Source organism: Setaria viridis, chromosome 4, assembly GCF_005286985.2.
Source record: "Setaria viridis chromosome 4, Setaria_viridis_v4.0, whole genome shotgun sequence".
Classification (NCBI taxonomy): Eukaryota; Viridiplantae; Streptophyta; class Magnoliopsida; order Poales; family Poaceae; genus Setaria; species Setaria viridis.
This window is the reverse complement of record NC_048266.2, coordinates 1,776,045-1,793,611: the sequence shown is the minus strand read 5'-3', so window position 1 is coordinate 1,793,611 and position 17,567 is coordinate 1,776,045. Positions and strand designations below refer to the sequence as shown.

The following is a 17,567-nucleotide window of genomic DNA, read 5'->3' as shown; positions in this document are numbered from 1 at the left end:
CCAAGGCGGGGGGTTGACGGCGTCGCCGTGGCCCGCAAGGTGGAGTCACCGGATTCACTCTTTCCGATGGCCGACGTGGCGCAAGGTCACTCCTTCACACTGCATCATCGCTCTTCCTCCGGCGGTAGGGGCAGCTTCAGGCCGCCGGTCCTCGGATCCGCTGTCCAGGGGTGCCCGGGTAGCCCCAAGGTTGTTCTCCACCACTACTTTCCCCATAAGGTCGCGGTCATTCTCTTCAAGTTCGTCTCTCTGCTCCATGGGCTACAAGGCTAGAGGCCCCTGGTTGTCGTGATGGCGGTCGCTGGTCTGCTGATGTTCCCCATCGTCGTCACCGTGGATTGCTCGCTGCCATCCCATCGATTTGCCTCTCATCCAGGCCTTGGTGGTCGGCTGCGTGGAGTTGGTTTTGGAGGCCTTAGCGAAAGCTTTGCCTGACATTCGCTGGTGCCGACAACGGTTGCATTCCTTAACGTAGCTCACCTCACTGGGGGCGTTGTTGTGGCCACCAAATCCATTTGGTTTTGCCAGGTGAAGACTTAGTCTGCTCCTCCGTGGACAGACGGATGATGGCAGCGTTGGCGTCACTCCCCCCTGGAGGCATCGTCTTGCATGACATTCTCGCTCTACCTCCGCTGGCTCCGGGTTGTTAGGCAATCGGTGATGGGCGTGTGTTCATGGTGTCCTTATCTCCTGTAGGTTTCAGGCGTCTTAGGTCGTGTTTAGTGTGGTGGTGGTGTTGTGGTTCCTTTTTTCTGTTGTTGTGTTTCTGGTGTTGGTCATAGGTGATGGTTCTTATAATTCTGCGCTTTGGGATCTCTCCTAAAATTACATCATTGTAATTCTCTTCTCCTTAATGAAAACGTGCCCGTCTTAAAAAAAGTATTACTGAGGGGAATATACATAGGAATTAACCATCAATAGTCGGAGCTCGGTGAAAGCGGTGCCACACTGGTATGAGTTCGTGCGGTGATGCTGCAAATAGGGAGACGGTGGGCTGCCACTGTACCAATTTGGTGAGTGGTAACGGCCAGGAGATGGACTCGTATCTGTTGGACTGTCGATTCTGGAGTTGTTGCACATTTTCATCTGTTCCGTCAACAGTATCTGTGGCATCTGTGCGACCATGTCAAAACACATGCCGATCAGCGAGTGGTGAGTGCAATGTGCCGTTGCATTTGGACTTGCAGGTAACATTCTTCGCCTACCCAATCGGCATCCTTCTCAGGGCATCATCTTCTCCTCTGAAGACACATTCTATACGTTTATGCACAGTATGTGAGGTGGCTGGTCACCAACACCACCAGTGTGGCGCTCCGCCATTGAAAGCTACCTCTTCTCCCAACAGTCCGTCACATTGATACGAAGAGATACAGCAAACATGGGCACCTGGTTTCATTATTGAAAACCAACATACAGCCTGGAAAAGGGCACTGCTTGTGTAACTGTAGTCCCAATCCAAAACATGGGCACCTGATGGTACAATACAAAAGCAGTGCACGGGGCGCCTAGAGGCTAGAGCCCTCTTGGTCTTTTTCTTTGCTCTGCAGCTCACTAAAGAATGATACTGGCAGTTAGCAAAAGCATACTAGGTACTGGCGAGCTGCAGATTCAGTGAAAGCTTTGTGCAAAATTTTGGACAGTACATTTCTCTCCAACAAGAACGTTCTCGGGAAAAAGCAGAGCACATGCTGCGTCCGACGCATATGATGAAATGGAAGAATAGGTCCTTCATTTCACTTCAGCCACCATGCCTGCTTATCTTGCTATCTAGTAGAAAATCCTAGAGTTCGAGATCGTAAACTGAAGTTTGGGGTAATGCAATCCAACACACAGATCTGATACAATAATATAGCATATCTACTAGCCAAGTCCCAGATTTCGCATATCCTTCCTGTGACCAGTGGACCCCTCTTTCTTGATCCGAGAAGGCCTGATAATGCGATCGATAATCCCGTATTCGAGAGCCCCTTCAGCGTCAAAGCGCTTCACCCTGGACAGGTCCTCATGAATCTGCAAAGCAAGGAGTAAATGCTTGAGATGAATGGGACTCTTAGGACTGAAAACGCTAATACAATCGTATCGAATCACAAGTGAAAAGATTCAAAAACAAAATCCTCTATGGGATAGTCTCAAAGGAAACAGAATATGGTACCATAGCATGTAATGTAATATGGCATTCTGAATCAGATTTTGGACCTTGTTATGCAATACAACAAACCAGAGCAATGCAAACCATCATGCACCAGACTGGTACATGACGCAACAAAAAAAACTTGTTTAAGCACACATAATTGAAAAAGGTAATTGGTTCATGCAATCAGAATCCCTTGCCTTTTCGACAGAATGACCTGTGTGCTCCGCAAGCTTGCCATACAGATAGTTCTTGATACGAATAAGCTCATTTGCTTCATTTTCAATATCATCAGCCTGCAGAAGAATATATAATAAATAATAGACTCTAAGATGCAGGCATCCGATATTAAATCCGCCTTCTGTTAAGACTATAAACCTGGCCTCGAGCAGCTCCAGCAGGTGACTGAAGTGAAATCCGGCATAAAGGCATACCAGTACGTGAACCCTGGACAATACAGAAGAACAGATATATGTATTATACTAGAGCATATTCAAGACACACAGGCTCCAAAAAGAAACCAATATTAAATAGTTACACCTTTTCACCAGCTGCAAGAATAAATCCTGCCAAGTTGAATGCAAAGCCCAAGCAGTGTGTACCAATAGGACTCTTTAGACTTAGCATGGTATCATATAGTGCCATACATGGAGTAAGCTGCAAAACCAGGGATGAGTTCAGATTAGAATGTAACATCAATTGTTTTGGGGTAACCTCATTTTCGTGGACTCTTTGAACAATTATTTTTAATACTTGAAGCATAAAAATGTACTTTGAATTCAAATTCTTGATGATGGTACTGCTTCCAAGTCACAGAATCATGGCCCCAATTTTTTTAACCAAAAAGAAGAACACCGGTAACATAAGAAAAGACAACCAACATAAGTACAGGCATGGTGTTGGAAGGTCCTTACATCTCCTCCAGGTCCATTAATGTATAGAAGAATCTTCTTTGTATTATCAATGCTGTCAAGGTACAACATGCTTGCCAACACTTGGTTGCTGAATTCTTCATCTATATTGTCCCCGATGAAGATAATCCTTTCACGATACTGCACATGGGCAATTCAATTGTTATCCATGTACAGTGGGCAAACAAAATTGCATCAACTCAAGGAAGCATGAAACCAGGTGCTATGAAGTATTACCAAAGCATTCCATATGTCAAGCCATTGCCAGGTTCCTTCACCAGGGGTTCTGTAAGGCACTCGTGGAGTACCTATAGGCATCATCGAAATACGAGCTCTGGTAGCCTTCTTGTTTGACAACCTATCAAAGGTAAATTAGCATACTCAAGTGTCAACTGTGTCCAACAAACAACGTCAGTCATTCTGTTCTTCTTCAGCTACCTCAAGCGCTAACAAACCTATGGACTGTGGCTTCTTACTAAAACAGTAAGATGGGAAGAATTTCTCTGGTCCTTAACAGATGGGATATCTCATCTTAACAGATTGAATATTCATTGCTCAACATGAGACTTGAAAGGTTAGCCCGCCATGTCTATGGACTATGGTTACTTAATGTAATCAAAAGCACTGCCTGCACACTAACATAGGCACTGGCATTTTCAAGTAAACTGCCACAGCCAAAAATGCACTGCAACAAAACCAACAAGCATAACAGCCACCGGAAATGGAGCAGCAACAAACTTTAACACTGGCATATAGTAATAGTATCGCATCATATCATGGCGTAAAATCTCATTCCCCCAACCTGAGCGCACGGCCCCAGCGAAAGAAGGATCATGTGCCAATGCACACGGATCGGCGCACTCACCCGAGAGAGATCCTCCGGTTGACGGCGGTGTAGAACCCAGCGCTGACATTCGGGCACGACGACTCGGACGAACCTAATCAGCATCCTCAGCCAGAAAATCAAAAAATCAAACACGGAAGATGAACCCGGCACAAATTTCAGCGAGTTTGGTCGGCTCTCGCTCACCTAGCTTGGTCTGCGCCCTGAGCCCGACGAAGACCCTGGTGCCCACGCTGCAAGAGGGGAAAAAACAGAGAAGTCAGGGGGTCAGTGGGGGGGTAGGGTTTGGGCGTCGGCGGGACGGGGAGGAGACGGCTAACCTGAGAGAGGAGGTCTGGCTGGCGGCGGCGCGGGCGTGGAAGCAGGAGGAATTGGCCGGCGCCGCCATTGGAGCGGGCGGCGGAGTGCTCGGGGAAGGGGAGTAGAGCTGGGAGGGGGGAGTGTGTGACCGGGTGGATAACGGGAGACGAAGAGGCGGGCGCCCTTGCATCAAGATTCGTGCAGCACGCGATCCACGTGGATGATTGTGCGGACAAGCTGAACTTAGGCTGATGACGTGGCCAGCTGAAGAAACGAACATTAACGTTTTTGGTTAGGACAGCAACACCCGTTCTCCTATTTCTTCTCCCATCGAAATCATGTTACTTGAGGTAGAAATTCTACAAGAATTTTAACAAGAGCAATTCAATTGCTGAGACATCAGGCAAAATGCCCGTATTCTCTGAATTCAGAATTTACATGTCACAAATGTAAACCTTGATGTTTTTACTGAATCCGACCACAGAGTTCTGCCTAAATTTGAGGTTACAACAAATATGGTAGTCTTGAACCAGCTCCATGCTTCTTTTCGAGTTTTTGTATGTCGAGAAGCTGCCTAAAATATATGAACTTCTGTGCGAAGGCTTTGGCTTCGATTCTTTGGGTTATTGTTTTTTTTTTAAAGCATGTGGCTACCTTTATTGATTTGTCATGATAGTTACATCATTTGCCATTAAGCCAAGGATAAAACTAGGGGGCTCATCGTCCCAAATACAGGAATTTCGTGAAGAGAAAGCAGACCTAGCAAGTTCATGAGCAACCCGGTTGGCTTCCCTATTACAATATTCAAGCGGAACATTATCAAAACCATTCCACAGGACGCAGCAATCATCAAATATAGCAGCAGATGCCGTCGCCGAGTATCCCCCTGCCTTCACGATTTCAACTTGTAGACAATCTGTCTGGATAATAAAATTATTAATTCCAATATGTTGAGCCATCATCAGCCCTTCTCTAAAAGCATAAGCCTGCACCATTGGTGCGTCTACAACGTGAGCAAGATATCTTTGAGCTGCTGCAATGCAAGCACCACTTGTATCTCTTATCACTACTCCTGTGCTTCCACTCCCTGAATCTACGTTAAAACCAGCATCAACATTGATCATCAGCTTTCCTTCTGGTGGTTTCTTCCATCCTTCCCTCATCTTTGTTTTTGACTTCGTTCTTGCCAACAAATAATTATGTGTCAGTGTTGCAATGGATAAGGTTGATCTATTTGGAGATCGAATTTGATTCTCATGTACAAACTGCCTTCTCTTGTACCAGCCACCTGTTAGAATTAGCTCCACTAATCCCACGTTATTCAGATTCGGCTCCCTACCTCCTCTTCGGATTATTTCCCCTAGCAACACTGATCCAGACCGATCAATATGCAAGGCTTCTTCAATCTTGCTCCAGATCCCTAGACTTTTCCAAACTTCTTTTGCTCGATCGCATGTGAATATCATATGTTTAACATCTTCGCAACCACAAGGGTATATAGGACATCCCCCAATGTTCCCAATGTGCTACGCAAAAGACACTCCACAGGCTAGGCAAAAAAACGCCAGCCAGCCGGCAACGAAGGAAACTATCGTACAACAACACGATCTCATCCTAACACTGTTCTAGCCAGCCTCAGGGTACACTCTATAAGCTCGATCTCCTGCTGGTACCGCTTCCCCTTGTCAACACCCTGTCAAGGAAATGAGGAACGCTTAGCCCTCCGAAACAGGGGAACCCTTTGCACTTGCTATGGAGGATACAGTGCGATATGGACTTATCATTAGGCACAGAGAATGGCTGAGCCAAAGTGAAAGTACCTTATGTGGTTCTGTCCTAACTGATGGAGCCGCACGCCAAAGTTTCAGACTGGTGAAAGCAACCCTGCTTGGGCTCGTATCCATTTTATTGTTTTCGTCCTCTGACACTCCCTCAAATTTTGTTTTTGTGGAAGCGAACCAATTGAGTTCATCAAAAGAGCTTTCTTGTTTCAAGACCTACAAATAATGTCAGAAGACAAAGCACAACAAAAGAACGTTAAAGCAAAATTACATGAATGTGGCCTTCAATCAGACCTTGAGAATGGAATGGAAAGGTAGACTGCCAGTCACCAGAACACCTACATAGATAGTCCTGGTAAAGCAAAATAGCGCAAAACAAGCATGGCACTGGAGAACATACCTTCAGGACAAAAGCAACTCCTAGAAGGAAACGGTCGTATGTATGAATGACACTCTTGCCGTCATGCCCCCGTCTCAGTAGTTTATCCTTGTGAAGAAGTCTATGGTCCACCATGTTGCCAATAAGCAATGGAACAATTTGGAAGAAGTCCTTCATTGCTTTAAGCTCATTGCTCTGAAGCTTCTACAAATCATCCAAGGAAAGTTAAGAAGTCAGAAAACAAAAAAGGCCTCTTGCCATACCTTTTTTATAATGTTTGGCAAAACTATATATGATATAAAGCCCAGCCCACGCCCAATAGAATCCTAGCAGAACAAAAAACAAAACCACCCCACGTAGCAAAGCTGTATTGCCAAGCTCAACCTAGCTTGGAAAATATTTAATGGTTGCATAGGAGTTAACAGCACAATGGAAATCATCAATTTGCTGTGGCTTATTGTCTGAGCTCCAGTTGTGATCATATTTATATGTGATATAATTTTTTTGTTGATCTGAACTTGCAGCAGAATGTGCATGTACCTTTTGCCTGGAAAATGGGAGGGCACATATATCGATATTGAACTAGTAACCATATTTTACCAGTAGAAAAATACTTTTGAGCAACACAATATCCAGTGGTACTAGTCCTGAGTCCTAACTACTAAGGTTACAAGATGGTAACTAAGTTTCCTTATCATTGTGAAACAAAGTAACTCTAGCATAATAGGAGAATAAGGCAGGTATCCCATGCAACTCAAAATATTGAACTTTCCACCTATACTACGACACAAAAGGAAAGTTGCCATTGTGTAAAGGTAACAGACAGTGTATAGCAAGACAGACATTGACATTCGGTAGTTCACTGAAATCATAAATTCACTTAGCTTGTAGGGGAAACATTAAAACTAATAATAAACAGTGACTAGTAAGTGAAAGATGGTACCTGTGAAATGTGGGTTACCAATATTGCAAAGGTTTGAATCCTCTCATCCAAAGCTTCCCTGTTTCTTGCCTCCGTATCCAGCATCTTCCCAACTTCAGCAATGTCATCGACTAAACCCACTTTCTTGCAACTTGCAGAATAGCCTAAGTCATAGTTGGATTTTCTTGCATATCTACAAGCATGAGAAAAATCCGGTTGTGAACAAAATATGTGATCACAAGTTCAAACTGTGGAAGTTTAAGACAACACACCTTGAGATGCTGTTGGAATAGCGGGTACAGCCAGCAGCAAGTATTCTCATTAGGCCTAGTGCGTTTCCTATTCTAGCAACAACAGCTTGTACTTGTCCGAGGAAGTCCAGAGTATGATCTCCAAGTCCATGCTTCCCAAAAGCAACTTTTAGTTCTCCATGGATAGCAGGGTGTACACTGGACACCCTGGTGTTCTGATACAAATAATTAACTGAGTAAGATAGTTTAGATTACTAGAATATGATGCGAGCCATACAGTGAATATCCAAATATGCAGGACCAGAGCAAGTATGCATCACTCTGACAGCACATAATTAGCACATAGAACATTTCAAGAGAAATTTTACCTCTAATCGTTTTAAATCCTTCAAGAAATCAAGTTCAGTGTCACTTTGAAGCAATGCATCCAGATCCAAAAACATCCTGTCCAAAAACATCAAAATGGTGTCCAAAGCAGCAGAAATTTGCTGCAAACTGCACATTGCAGTTGACGATGCAATGTGTTCAACACATAAAACTAAGTTTTTTCGGCCTTGACCATCCAGATCATTCTCGATAAACATCTGCATAAATACCAAAAAAAAGGAAGATTAGTTGCTTTAAATGTCTGAACCACAAGCATAAGGGAGATTTTGTTGGAGCTTACAGCTGCAAAGTAGTCAGGTACACGTTAATTGAGAATGTTGCAAAACAGCTGCTGAAATATGTGAAATTTGCTTCTCAGGACATAAAGGAAATTTTTTGAATTCTGACTGTTCTAGTCAGAAAAAGTTGAGATTATTCTTTAGGTTCCCATGACTTGAGAAGAGTTTTCATGGAGAATGATCACTGAAATGCCCTATTTCTATGCAATCAATCTTAGTACACAACATGGAGAATGATCACTAAAATGCGCTAGTTGTATGCAACCAATTTTAGTACACACCTGTTTGGCAATGCTGTAGGAGTATTTCTCACAAAATGAATCAAGATGTTGGATAGTATTTCTGAAATCAAAACCTTGATCCAGAGTATCCACAGTAAGATGGAAATCTTCCAGTTCAACGCCATATTTCAGCTGTCCTAGTTCATGCATCTCTGCATATATCTAGAGTATAATCAACACAACAATCATAAGCAAGCATTTGACAAAATATCGTATGACTTTCTTATCTGTAATAGGAAGAGCATGGTACATACCTTATTATCATAGTTAGGCATCACAGAGTAAGTATAGAACGCAGAATTTAGATGGTTTTCCACAAGCAATTTAACATCAACAAACTTGAAAGGTAATCGCAAGGGCTTCATTCGTAAGTACCATGAAAGATTACGAACCCCAGTCTGCCCATCAGCACAAGTACAGTCTGTGTCAGCACTAAAAGACCGATCAGCACAATTCTCAATTCCTACCATGTATCTTATTACCTTTGTTGGGTTCACAACAACAGCTCCTTTCAAACGAGTAGAATGAACATGAAGTCGGAGATCAGTCTCAATGTCCCTGCACAAAGGAGCAACAACCTCCTACAGAAAAAGAAAATGACCACAATCTTGAGCATTTGTTTTTTTTTCCTGCAAGCAGTAGTTCGTTGTTCTGCTAGTGTACTTCAGCTCAGTTTTGAATTAGGCTTTCACAGAAGTAGGTTGAAGCTGTCTTTCTTTGGTTCCTACTCAAAATGGATTTCCTAAATATCATCAACAGTAGTATATGTGAGCCAAAAAAAAAAAATCTCACCTCCCTCAAAGCATTCTCAATGTCTTCCTCATAACTCTGAAGAGCAACTGGTCCCATGTTCCCAAGTTCGAGGAGTGACGTTCCATCAGAAAATGCATCGACGATATTTCTGTTAACTCAAAAATAATCAATGCAAGGGAAAAGAACAGTTGTGGCTGAGACTTCTCAAATCTCAAAAAGATTTAGTGAGAATGCTTTTGAAAAGTATTTAAGGTAACAATCTGAGGAAACAAACAAAATGAAGAATAAAGAAGTTACAAACATCAAACAGAAGACCCAATCAAAGAATAAGATTCATGCACAAAATAGAGCAGAAAACTTAAAATGCATTATTGCTAATGGTTCATACTAAGCCATGTGGTTATAAGAACATTATGAAATTTTCCTGATATCTTAAACACTTACTGTAGCCAAGACAATTTGCAAGCATCTCCGTATACCATGGATAACCAAGTCGAAAGCATCTCTTTTATCCAATACAAGAAGCAACATTTTGTTCTTTCTTCAATCAGAGACTGGAAATTTGAAAGAACTCTGAACTTTGATAGAAGCTTCCTCACTTTACACAGCTCAACATCCAAGTGACCCTGCTTTGTGGCTACGCATATCAGTGTTACAAACATCAAACAAAACAGATAATCTATTAAGAAAAAAAAACAAGATGATAATAACAATAATTCATTGAACTGAAAATCAAGAGTATGCAATTCGCAACATTTAACACCTGTTCTTGAAGATTGGACAGATCTACTTGTCAACTCAGACTTCACAATATAGTAAGCTAAATCTTGAAGTACGCAAGCAAAAGCAACATAACCACATCTCAAGTTCTCAACCATACCCACAATTTGGTTAATCTGTGTTAACTCAATTAGTCATCATACTACCTTTTGCGTTAAAAATGTCTTGAGATGCAGTTTTATGAATTCACATTCCCCTCAAGCATTATCACAAGCTCACAAGCAAACAAACTGACCAAACACTAGGAAACTAGCATCAAATGTTGTTGGGAATCGGGATCCATGTTATCTCTAAACATGCTAGGCTACATTTGTGCTGCACAGTACCACACAAGCACTAAAATTAGTATTTCCTGAGGACCCTCAAGCCAGCTACAGCAAGATGGTAATAATGATTGAATAAATGTCTAACACACCAGACTGTGTAGAATATCCACAGTAATAGAAAGTGTCAGCTGCCTTGGAGAACTTCCACTCCCTTCAAGCAATTGCAAGGATATCAGAACCTGGAGTAATTCAGGAAAAGCAATAATAAGTATTGTCAGTTCTAGATATAGAATTGTCGAGCTAAAGAGATTAATAACATGTATACATCACGTTTGTATCTTACAGAGAAAATGGTTCACATTTGTAACCGACACTAAGCTGAAAAAGAACCATCATAATCTTATAATAGGCTATCCAGCATGCTCTACAATTTTACTGGCACAACAATTACTAGTCACACAAATATTAAATGCCAACTCCAATACCTAGCCAATTTGTATATCCTTCAGAGACGGCAAAGCTACAGGAAACCTTCAAGTCAATCTGTTTTCATTTCTTAGTGATTAAAACTCATTAAACACCAGCAAAAATTTTGAAGCATTTCCCTCTTTAACTAATCATACAAATGGCGATAACAAAATAGCTGCAATAAGAAACAGGATAGCCAGAGTGGTAAACACATCATGCATACCATTAACAAGAGATGCTTTCAATTAAACAAATAAATGCAATTAAAAGTAATTGAGTTTGTATCAGTGAACTTTCGATTTCTGCATTTGCTGCATATTCTTTTACCAGTTTTACACAATGAAGAAACTGGCCAACAAACAAAGATAACAATTCGCATACTTGTATCAGAAACTGTTCGAAGGTGTGTTACCAGTGAAAGTGAATCAAGAAGCTTTGTCTCCATCTCCGCACTACCTATACCAATACTATTCCATGTCAGAAGTATGGGCATAAAATAAAGTGCACAACAAAGTGTTACACTGTGCAAATAATTGTATGTTTGAACACAATCAGTCACCAAGCTAAGAACCATAAAACTGTATATGATCCATTACAGCATTTTAAAGAAAGGGAAGAAGAGTATTTAGTTGTATATGTGCATACTAATGAAAGATTGTTTCTAAACAGTGGATTGGTGTACAAAAACAACAGATAGTTCCTCTCAAGCAAACAGCATCTTCCAACAGACAGGAGTGCACAAAACAGTACAAATTGTGCCTTATGCTCTGTTTCAGTTATATGAAGCCTCAGGGAACAAAATTGTATCCTTCTCTTGGGCAAAAGAAACAAACAGATAGTCTCACATACCACGTCTCAACAAGCTAAGAAATCCTGTTTTGCTAACTTGATCAGCCTTGGCTATTTCGCTTTGCAGTCTAGTCTGCTTAATGGACAAAGTAACAGAACATCAGCTCCATGAATAAAGGGAAAACAACATAAAGTTTAGGGAGTGGGCAAATGAACCTTCAATGGTACTAGGAGTAGTTCAATATCTGATTGAATGATGTTGATAATGTGAGGAAGACTGCGTACTATGTTGGACCCTCTTGTGTTGAACAAGTCTCCTATGGACTAATATATTAGAATGAGTAGTGTTAAAAAAAAACTGGTGCTTTGAGTTTCAAGAAAAATTTAGCGGTATTTTGTACCTTCAGAGACACAATCATCTGACAAAGAGATTTGGCTTTCTCTCTTCTCAGTGGAACCTTGAAATGAGCATTAGAGAAATCAGGCAAAATCATTTATCAAAAAATCCAATATGATAAAGAAAAAAGAGAGACCACATACAGGTCAACAAAATACAAAGCATACAAGAAGCAAAGGGAAGTTAGTAAGTGTAAGCCTAAAGTACCTTAAGATGCATATGTAGGTCGAGCATAGATTGAACAAGTATGTGTATTCTATCTGCAAGAACTACTCCCTGCACTGAAGCAAAGAAAATAAGCATATGCCTACAGAACTGAGTCTTATAATGCCATGCAATAAGATTCTGCCGATACTTTAGATTCAGCAACATTGATGAAAAGCTGCTCCAAGAAACACTTCAAAGAAATAATCATCAGGAAGTAGTATCAATTGCTTTAAAAACTAAAAGTTAGATAATTAGTAGCAGGCTCAAAAAGTTTTCACTTCTTTGCCAACACAGATTAAGAAAAAGAAAATACAAACAATTTGACCAAAGCAAGAAGCCACTTTCAGATCATGGTATTATGCAGTTCAACCTCAATATATGCCTTACATGTTTGGCAGTTCAATTGAACAAGTAAGAAAATTTCATTAGGAGTCAACTAGAAAGCAGAATAAGTAGAAGTTAAAATATGACCTGCAAAATCTGCTTCTGGAGATGTCGAACCCACTCCTCAGTCAACATCTGCGACTGAAATCAAAACGAGTGAAAACTCAGCATGTATTATAGAGCCAAGTAAATCAAAACTCAGAATGTAGTATAGTACCGATGGATGAACAGCTGACTGGAATGAAACGGACCAACAAGAAAGTGTATCATTTATGGCTTGAATATCCCTGCACATACCGAATAACATTTACATTAAAGTGAATTTTCAAAAGTAAATCAAAGACTGAGCATTGTCAAAGTGATAAGCACAAGCCCATAAAAGTGCTTAGACGTGTGGATATGAAGCAGAGTCAGATGACACCAACATGTTCGTAATCCTTTCAATTAAATTATCTACAAAAACATGTTAAAGAATGGAGCTACATATGACATTCAAGAAAGGAAAAGTAAACACCTCAAATTTTAAAAGTGAATTATGATAAGCTACCTTCTAACCATCATATCCCTTTTTCTCTTTCTAAGCTTAATGCAGTATTTAGCAGATGCTTCTTCCAAAAGTGTACTTATCTAAGTAAGCCAGAACTACGATTACCAGATTTAAAACTCTGCAGATAGAGATAATCTGGAAACAGAATAGTAACAATGGAGACATAAAATGTTTGACATTAGGGATCCTGGTACGGCACTGCTGAGCTGTACATGAAAAGAGGGAAAAATATGCACACCTTGATTGCACTTCATTTAAATGTGCAAGATAGTTATTCTTCATGATTTCAAAAGCTTCACAAGCTTCCTTAATGGGAGGCAACGAGGATAGTGCTGGAGGGCAATAACACTTCATTAAATCAGATAGCACGATGCGCTTTCCACCTTCAATATAGATCACTGGAACCATCTGAAACATCTCTGTTAGTAGTTTCATGGATTTCTTATCAGGAGTTTCATCTGAAAACATAATTCAAAAAATAAAAGTTAGACCACTGCAAATATAAGCTGTAGCATACTATCATTATGTGAAAAGGAAGACATTGATAGGGTAATCAGAATGGGAGAAGCAACACAGGACCATTCTCTAACTTAAATCATTTTTTTGTGCTAAAAAGCAAGGTGAGAAATTTAGTTGAAAAATACTAAGTGAAATGTATGTTTAGAGGAACAGCAGTAATAGAATAACATCATCCATATCTACATCAACAATCAAACATGTAATTTTCTTTTTTGGCATGGTCTATTCTGTATTGGTTCATGTTTTCCTTAATATAAATCAGGTATAATATGCCCTAGGGCGTCTTTTGTCAAAAGCAAAAAAAACAATCAAGAATGTTGACCAAGTACCAGTTGCTGATATGAAGAATAAAAGAAGAGCTACAAGATGGAGTATAGTCTTTCGATCATATGGGAGTTCCTTTGAAGATCCTGAAATCCAAACTTCAATGTTGAGGGGGAGAATGGCAAACAAAACAGTTACATAATAAAGTAAATCTATTGAATAAATTACTAAATTAGGTTCAAGTACATGTTGCTCACCAATGCGTAGAATGATTTCAGAACTGCTTTCAGCGAAGCAAGAATGAAATGCATCTAGAAGTTTCTTATTGGACCTAACAAGGTCTATTGAGGAGCGCAAAGGTGAATCTACTTGCAGTAGTCGCTGCAGCAAAAAAATATGCAGTGAGACAAACAGCACAGCACTTCACGAAAGGTGTTCCAAAAGGAAAATAATGAGTGAAGAAGAAAGTTAATGCACTAACACTTACGTGGAAAAGGCCACTGTCGAATATTTTCTGCAAGTTGTGGACTACTTGATCAAGGAAGTCTACATCTTCAACGGACATACCAAATATATCGACCTCTGATTTCACTTTACTCATCATCCTACGAAAACGGAACCAAAAGCACGTTTATCCATTTTAATAAGGCTGGATAAGGTGGTCTCTAAGATACATGAGTGCATAAAGTATACCCTGGTGTTAAAACTTTCTCAATGAAAAAGAAAGTTATCGGAGTTTTGCCTATCGTTATGAAATTACGTGCTTGTTTGTTTACCAAGTTCCCCATTTTTCATGAGTGGCCGCTGACCCACAGCTGAAGCATTTTTTAATTACTTTGCATATAGATGTGATTCATTTTGCTGACATTAATTTTATAGTTTCCAAGGCATAAATATTCTTTTGTTGTACTCTCTACTCCAATTCTTTTTTTCTGAATTTATACATTCAGTCATCACTCACTAAACACTGCAGTATTCCACTTTTCACTATTTAAGCAGATCACAAATGAATCCCACAAACATTAACCGTGTTGATTCAAATGTTCCCTTAAGAAGATGTGCTTTCAGCATAACATCCGCAGTAAACACTCCCCATATTACCTGAGTAGAATGATCCAGACTAAATGCACTTAAAAACTACTAAATGTTAGTACCTTGAGAACAGGGATAAGTAGCTCTTGACATGCCCATTGTGCCTCAAGATTTCATCCAATAACAGGAATACCGTAAGCCCCTCACCAAGCGATCCAAACACTGTCCTTAAATCAAAATTCCTGAATGAGTTCAATGGCCGAACATTCTTGTCCCGGACTGAGCAGATCACATCAAGTTGCCGGAGCAGGTTCCCAAGGATCATTATCAGCCCATTGATGATTTCATACAGCTCGAGCAACAATGGTATTGAGTGGGCAAACAACTTTTGTGGCTCCCCCTCCAGAAGTGCCTCACCCGAAACCCCCGCATCGTGCCCAAAGAGGACCAGTTGCCGATAGAGACCCTTTGAAGCCTAGATTAGTCAAAAGAAAAATAGATAAGGTAGAATGCACAACCAGGAGCCTTGTGTAGAGAAGAAAGATGTTTGCCTCCCACTGCTAAAGTTGGTAATGGTCTGAAATCCAAACCAAAGCTGCACCAAACCATTTCTAATTAATCACAGCAGGTGGACCCAACCAGACCAACCGACGCTCATTTAAAACCAAACTGATATAAACTAATGAGCAGCTTCCAACCGAACAAAACCACCACTACTACCTCCTACCAGTTCCTGAACATGGTTTTCACTGTCTACCAAGCAGCAACCTACGCTTGCCATGCCATTCGATGTCACAATGGAAAGTTGATCCTTGCGTTAATTAGCATCATCTGGCAACAAATTAGCAGCGTCAGGCATGGTGGGAGAGACGGGCGTGAAGATCTGGAAGGGTTTCCTCACCACACGTGCGCAGACCATTGAAACCCAATCTAAATTGCCCCAAACCAATCTCAGCTAGAAACTGAACCCAAACAAACTAATTCTCAGGGCCAACGGATTCCCACCAAATCAGGCTCAACCAGATCAAAGACCAAACCGAGAAAACTGGTTTTACACCGAACCGTTGGCAGCTTTACCCACTGCTGAGCAGCTTGTGTACATAGGTATGTGCTTGAAGGTGTCAGTGTGTTACACTGTACCAAAAACGACAGTGTAAGCAACAACAAAAGTAGTGACATGTACCCATGATACAAGATTTTACATTATTTCAGGACCGGCATTGCTCATGGAGCACATTGTGAATCGAACAGGCATGCTAATTTTTTTATGAGATGCTTGCCAGAACAGCCTCTAAATCTCAATAGGCTCAATTTACTAAACGCGTCCAAGCAAACCCCGGAATTCAATGTCGAATTTGCAGTTCATCAACTACAGTTGGAAATGGAAGAGTGGGCTTCAGCAGCGTGATCCCAATACAGAGAAATGAGTGGGTTTCAGCGAGGATACCGCATCAGAAAGGCGTGATATCTCGACGCTGGAGTGCGAGAGCACGGCGACGAACTTGGCGACCGCGACGTTGTCGTCGGCCGCAGCGGCGGTCAGGAGGAGGGACACAGCGCCCGCCCCCGCGGGGTCGGCGGGGGCCACGCGGAGCCTGACGGGACCGGAGGGCGCGGACGGGGTGGGGGAGGGTGTTCCAGAGCCGGAGCTGAGTTCCGAAAGAGCGGCGCGGGAGCGGAAGCGCCACTCGTCGACGTGCCGCCGCAGCTTCTCCTGCTGCTCGAGCAGGACTGCGCGTGAGAACATAGGGGCGAGTTAGGGAGCCGATTTAGAGTGGGTGGTAGAGATGTAGGAACCTCAGGAATACTTACGTGAGGCCATGGACGGCGGGGAGTGGTGGCGGAGGCGACGGCGCCGTCCGCCGTCGGTCAGATACCGGAGAGGGGCGGACGGCGGAGTGGTGTAAATTTTACACCGGGCCCCTTCTCCGCAACATATTTTGTCCAGAAAGGATCGTCAATTTACAAAGGAATAAGTCCACGTTACCCCCGAACCCTGCCAGCAGTCGAATGGGACCGAACCCTGCCAGACGTTTGGTTCCACGGATTAAAGTTTAGTTTGTATCACGTCGAATATTTAGATATTAATTAAAATTAAATATAGACTAATTGCAAAATCAATTGCATAAATGGAGACTAATTCGCGAGATGAATCTATTAAGCCTAATTAATCTATGATTAGCACACATTTGTTGTAGCATCATATTATCAAATCATAGACTAATTAGACTTAATAGATTCGTCTCACGAATTAACCTCCATATGTACAATTGTAATTAACATATATTTAATACCCCTAATTAGTATCTAAATATTCGATGGGATAGGAACTGAACTTTGGACTAAACAACCAAACAGGCCTTAAGATACAACCCTAATCTATGAAACCGGACATCAGGATCCCGACCCATGCCAGTCTAGTTTTGGTGTCCACGTCGGCAAAGAGGCCTGATTAAAACAAACCCCCTGCCCTATTTCTCTACCCGTTGGTGGTTCTCTTCCCCTCTCTTCATCTCTCGCGTCAAAACTAGTCCCCGCCGACCATCCTCTCGGCGAGGTTGACAGAGGAAGATGGAGAGCTTGGGGAGCAGGAGTTTATCCTGGTCGAGCTCGCCGTCGATCCATGGTGTCGGAGACGAGGGGATCTCTTGGGCCCTATTCCATATAGGGGCGGTGTCGCCCGTCACCTTTGAGTG

The 17,567-nt window shown here is 41.7% G+C and overlaps 2 protein-coding genes across 3 annotated transcripts; both read right to left on the bottom strand.

Annotated features, from left to right (window-relative positions):
• Positions 1 to 1,607: 1,607 nt before the first annotated feature.
• Positions 1,608 to 4,365, bottom strand: LOC117851983 (ATP-dependent Clp protease proteolytic subunit-related protein 2, chloroplastic). Its single transcript, XM_034733905.1, has 9 exons — positions 4,207 to 4,365; positions 4,073 to 4,119; positions 3,908 to 3,980; positions 3,280 to 3,400; positions 3,046 to 3,183; positions 2,672 to 2,788; positions 2,510 to 2,578; positions 2,332 to 2,427; positions 1,608 to 2,010 (listed from the first exon to the last, which is right to left on the bottom strand). The coding sequence occupies exons 1-9, from the start codon at positions 4,272 to 4,274 to the stop codon at positions 1,861 to 1,863; spliced, it is 879 nt and encodes a 292-aa protein (XP_034589796.1). The 5' UTR covers positions 4,275 to 4,365; the 3' UTR covers positions 1,608 to 1,860.
• A 470-nt stretch (positions 4,366 to 4,835) lies between these two features.
• Positions 4,836 to 16,831, bottom strand: LOC117851982 (uncharacterized). 2 transcript variants are annotated; one of them, XM_034733903.2, is made up of 26 exons: positions 16,684 to 16,831; positions 16,319 to 16,602; positions 14,994 to 15,346; positions 14,327 to 14,444; positions 14,097 to 14,220; positions 13,905 to 13,985; positions 13,295 to 13,514; positions 12,727 to 12,796; positions 12,597 to 12,650; positions 12,126 to 12,194; positions 11,923 to 11,979; positions 11,738 to 11,845; positions 11,582 to 11,654; positions 11,145 to 11,188; positions 10,414 to 10,503; positions 9,663 to 9,844; positions 9,258 to 9,366; positions 8,948 to 9,046; positions 8,720 to 8,863; positions 8,466 to 8,627; positions 7,888 to 8,103; positions 7,541 to 7,734; positions 7,290 to 7,461; positions 6,368 to 6,547; positions 6,007 to 6,183; positions 4,836 to 5,879 (listed from the first exon to the last, which is right to left on the bottom strand). In XM_034733903.2, exons 1-26 carry the CDS (start codon positions 16,691 to 16,693, stop codon positions 5,796 to 5,798), a joined length of 3,474 nt encoding a protein of 1,157 aa, XP_034589794.1. In that variant the 5' UTR covers positions 16,694 to 16,831; the 3' UTR covers positions 4,836 to 5,795. The 2 variants fall into 2 exon arrangements, with proteins under 2 accessions (XP_034589794.1, XP_034589793.1); XM_034733902.2 differs by having other exon boundaries at positions 6,368 to 6,550; positions 16,684 to 16,830.
• Between the last annotated feature and the right edge of the window lie 736 nt (positions 16,832 to 17,567).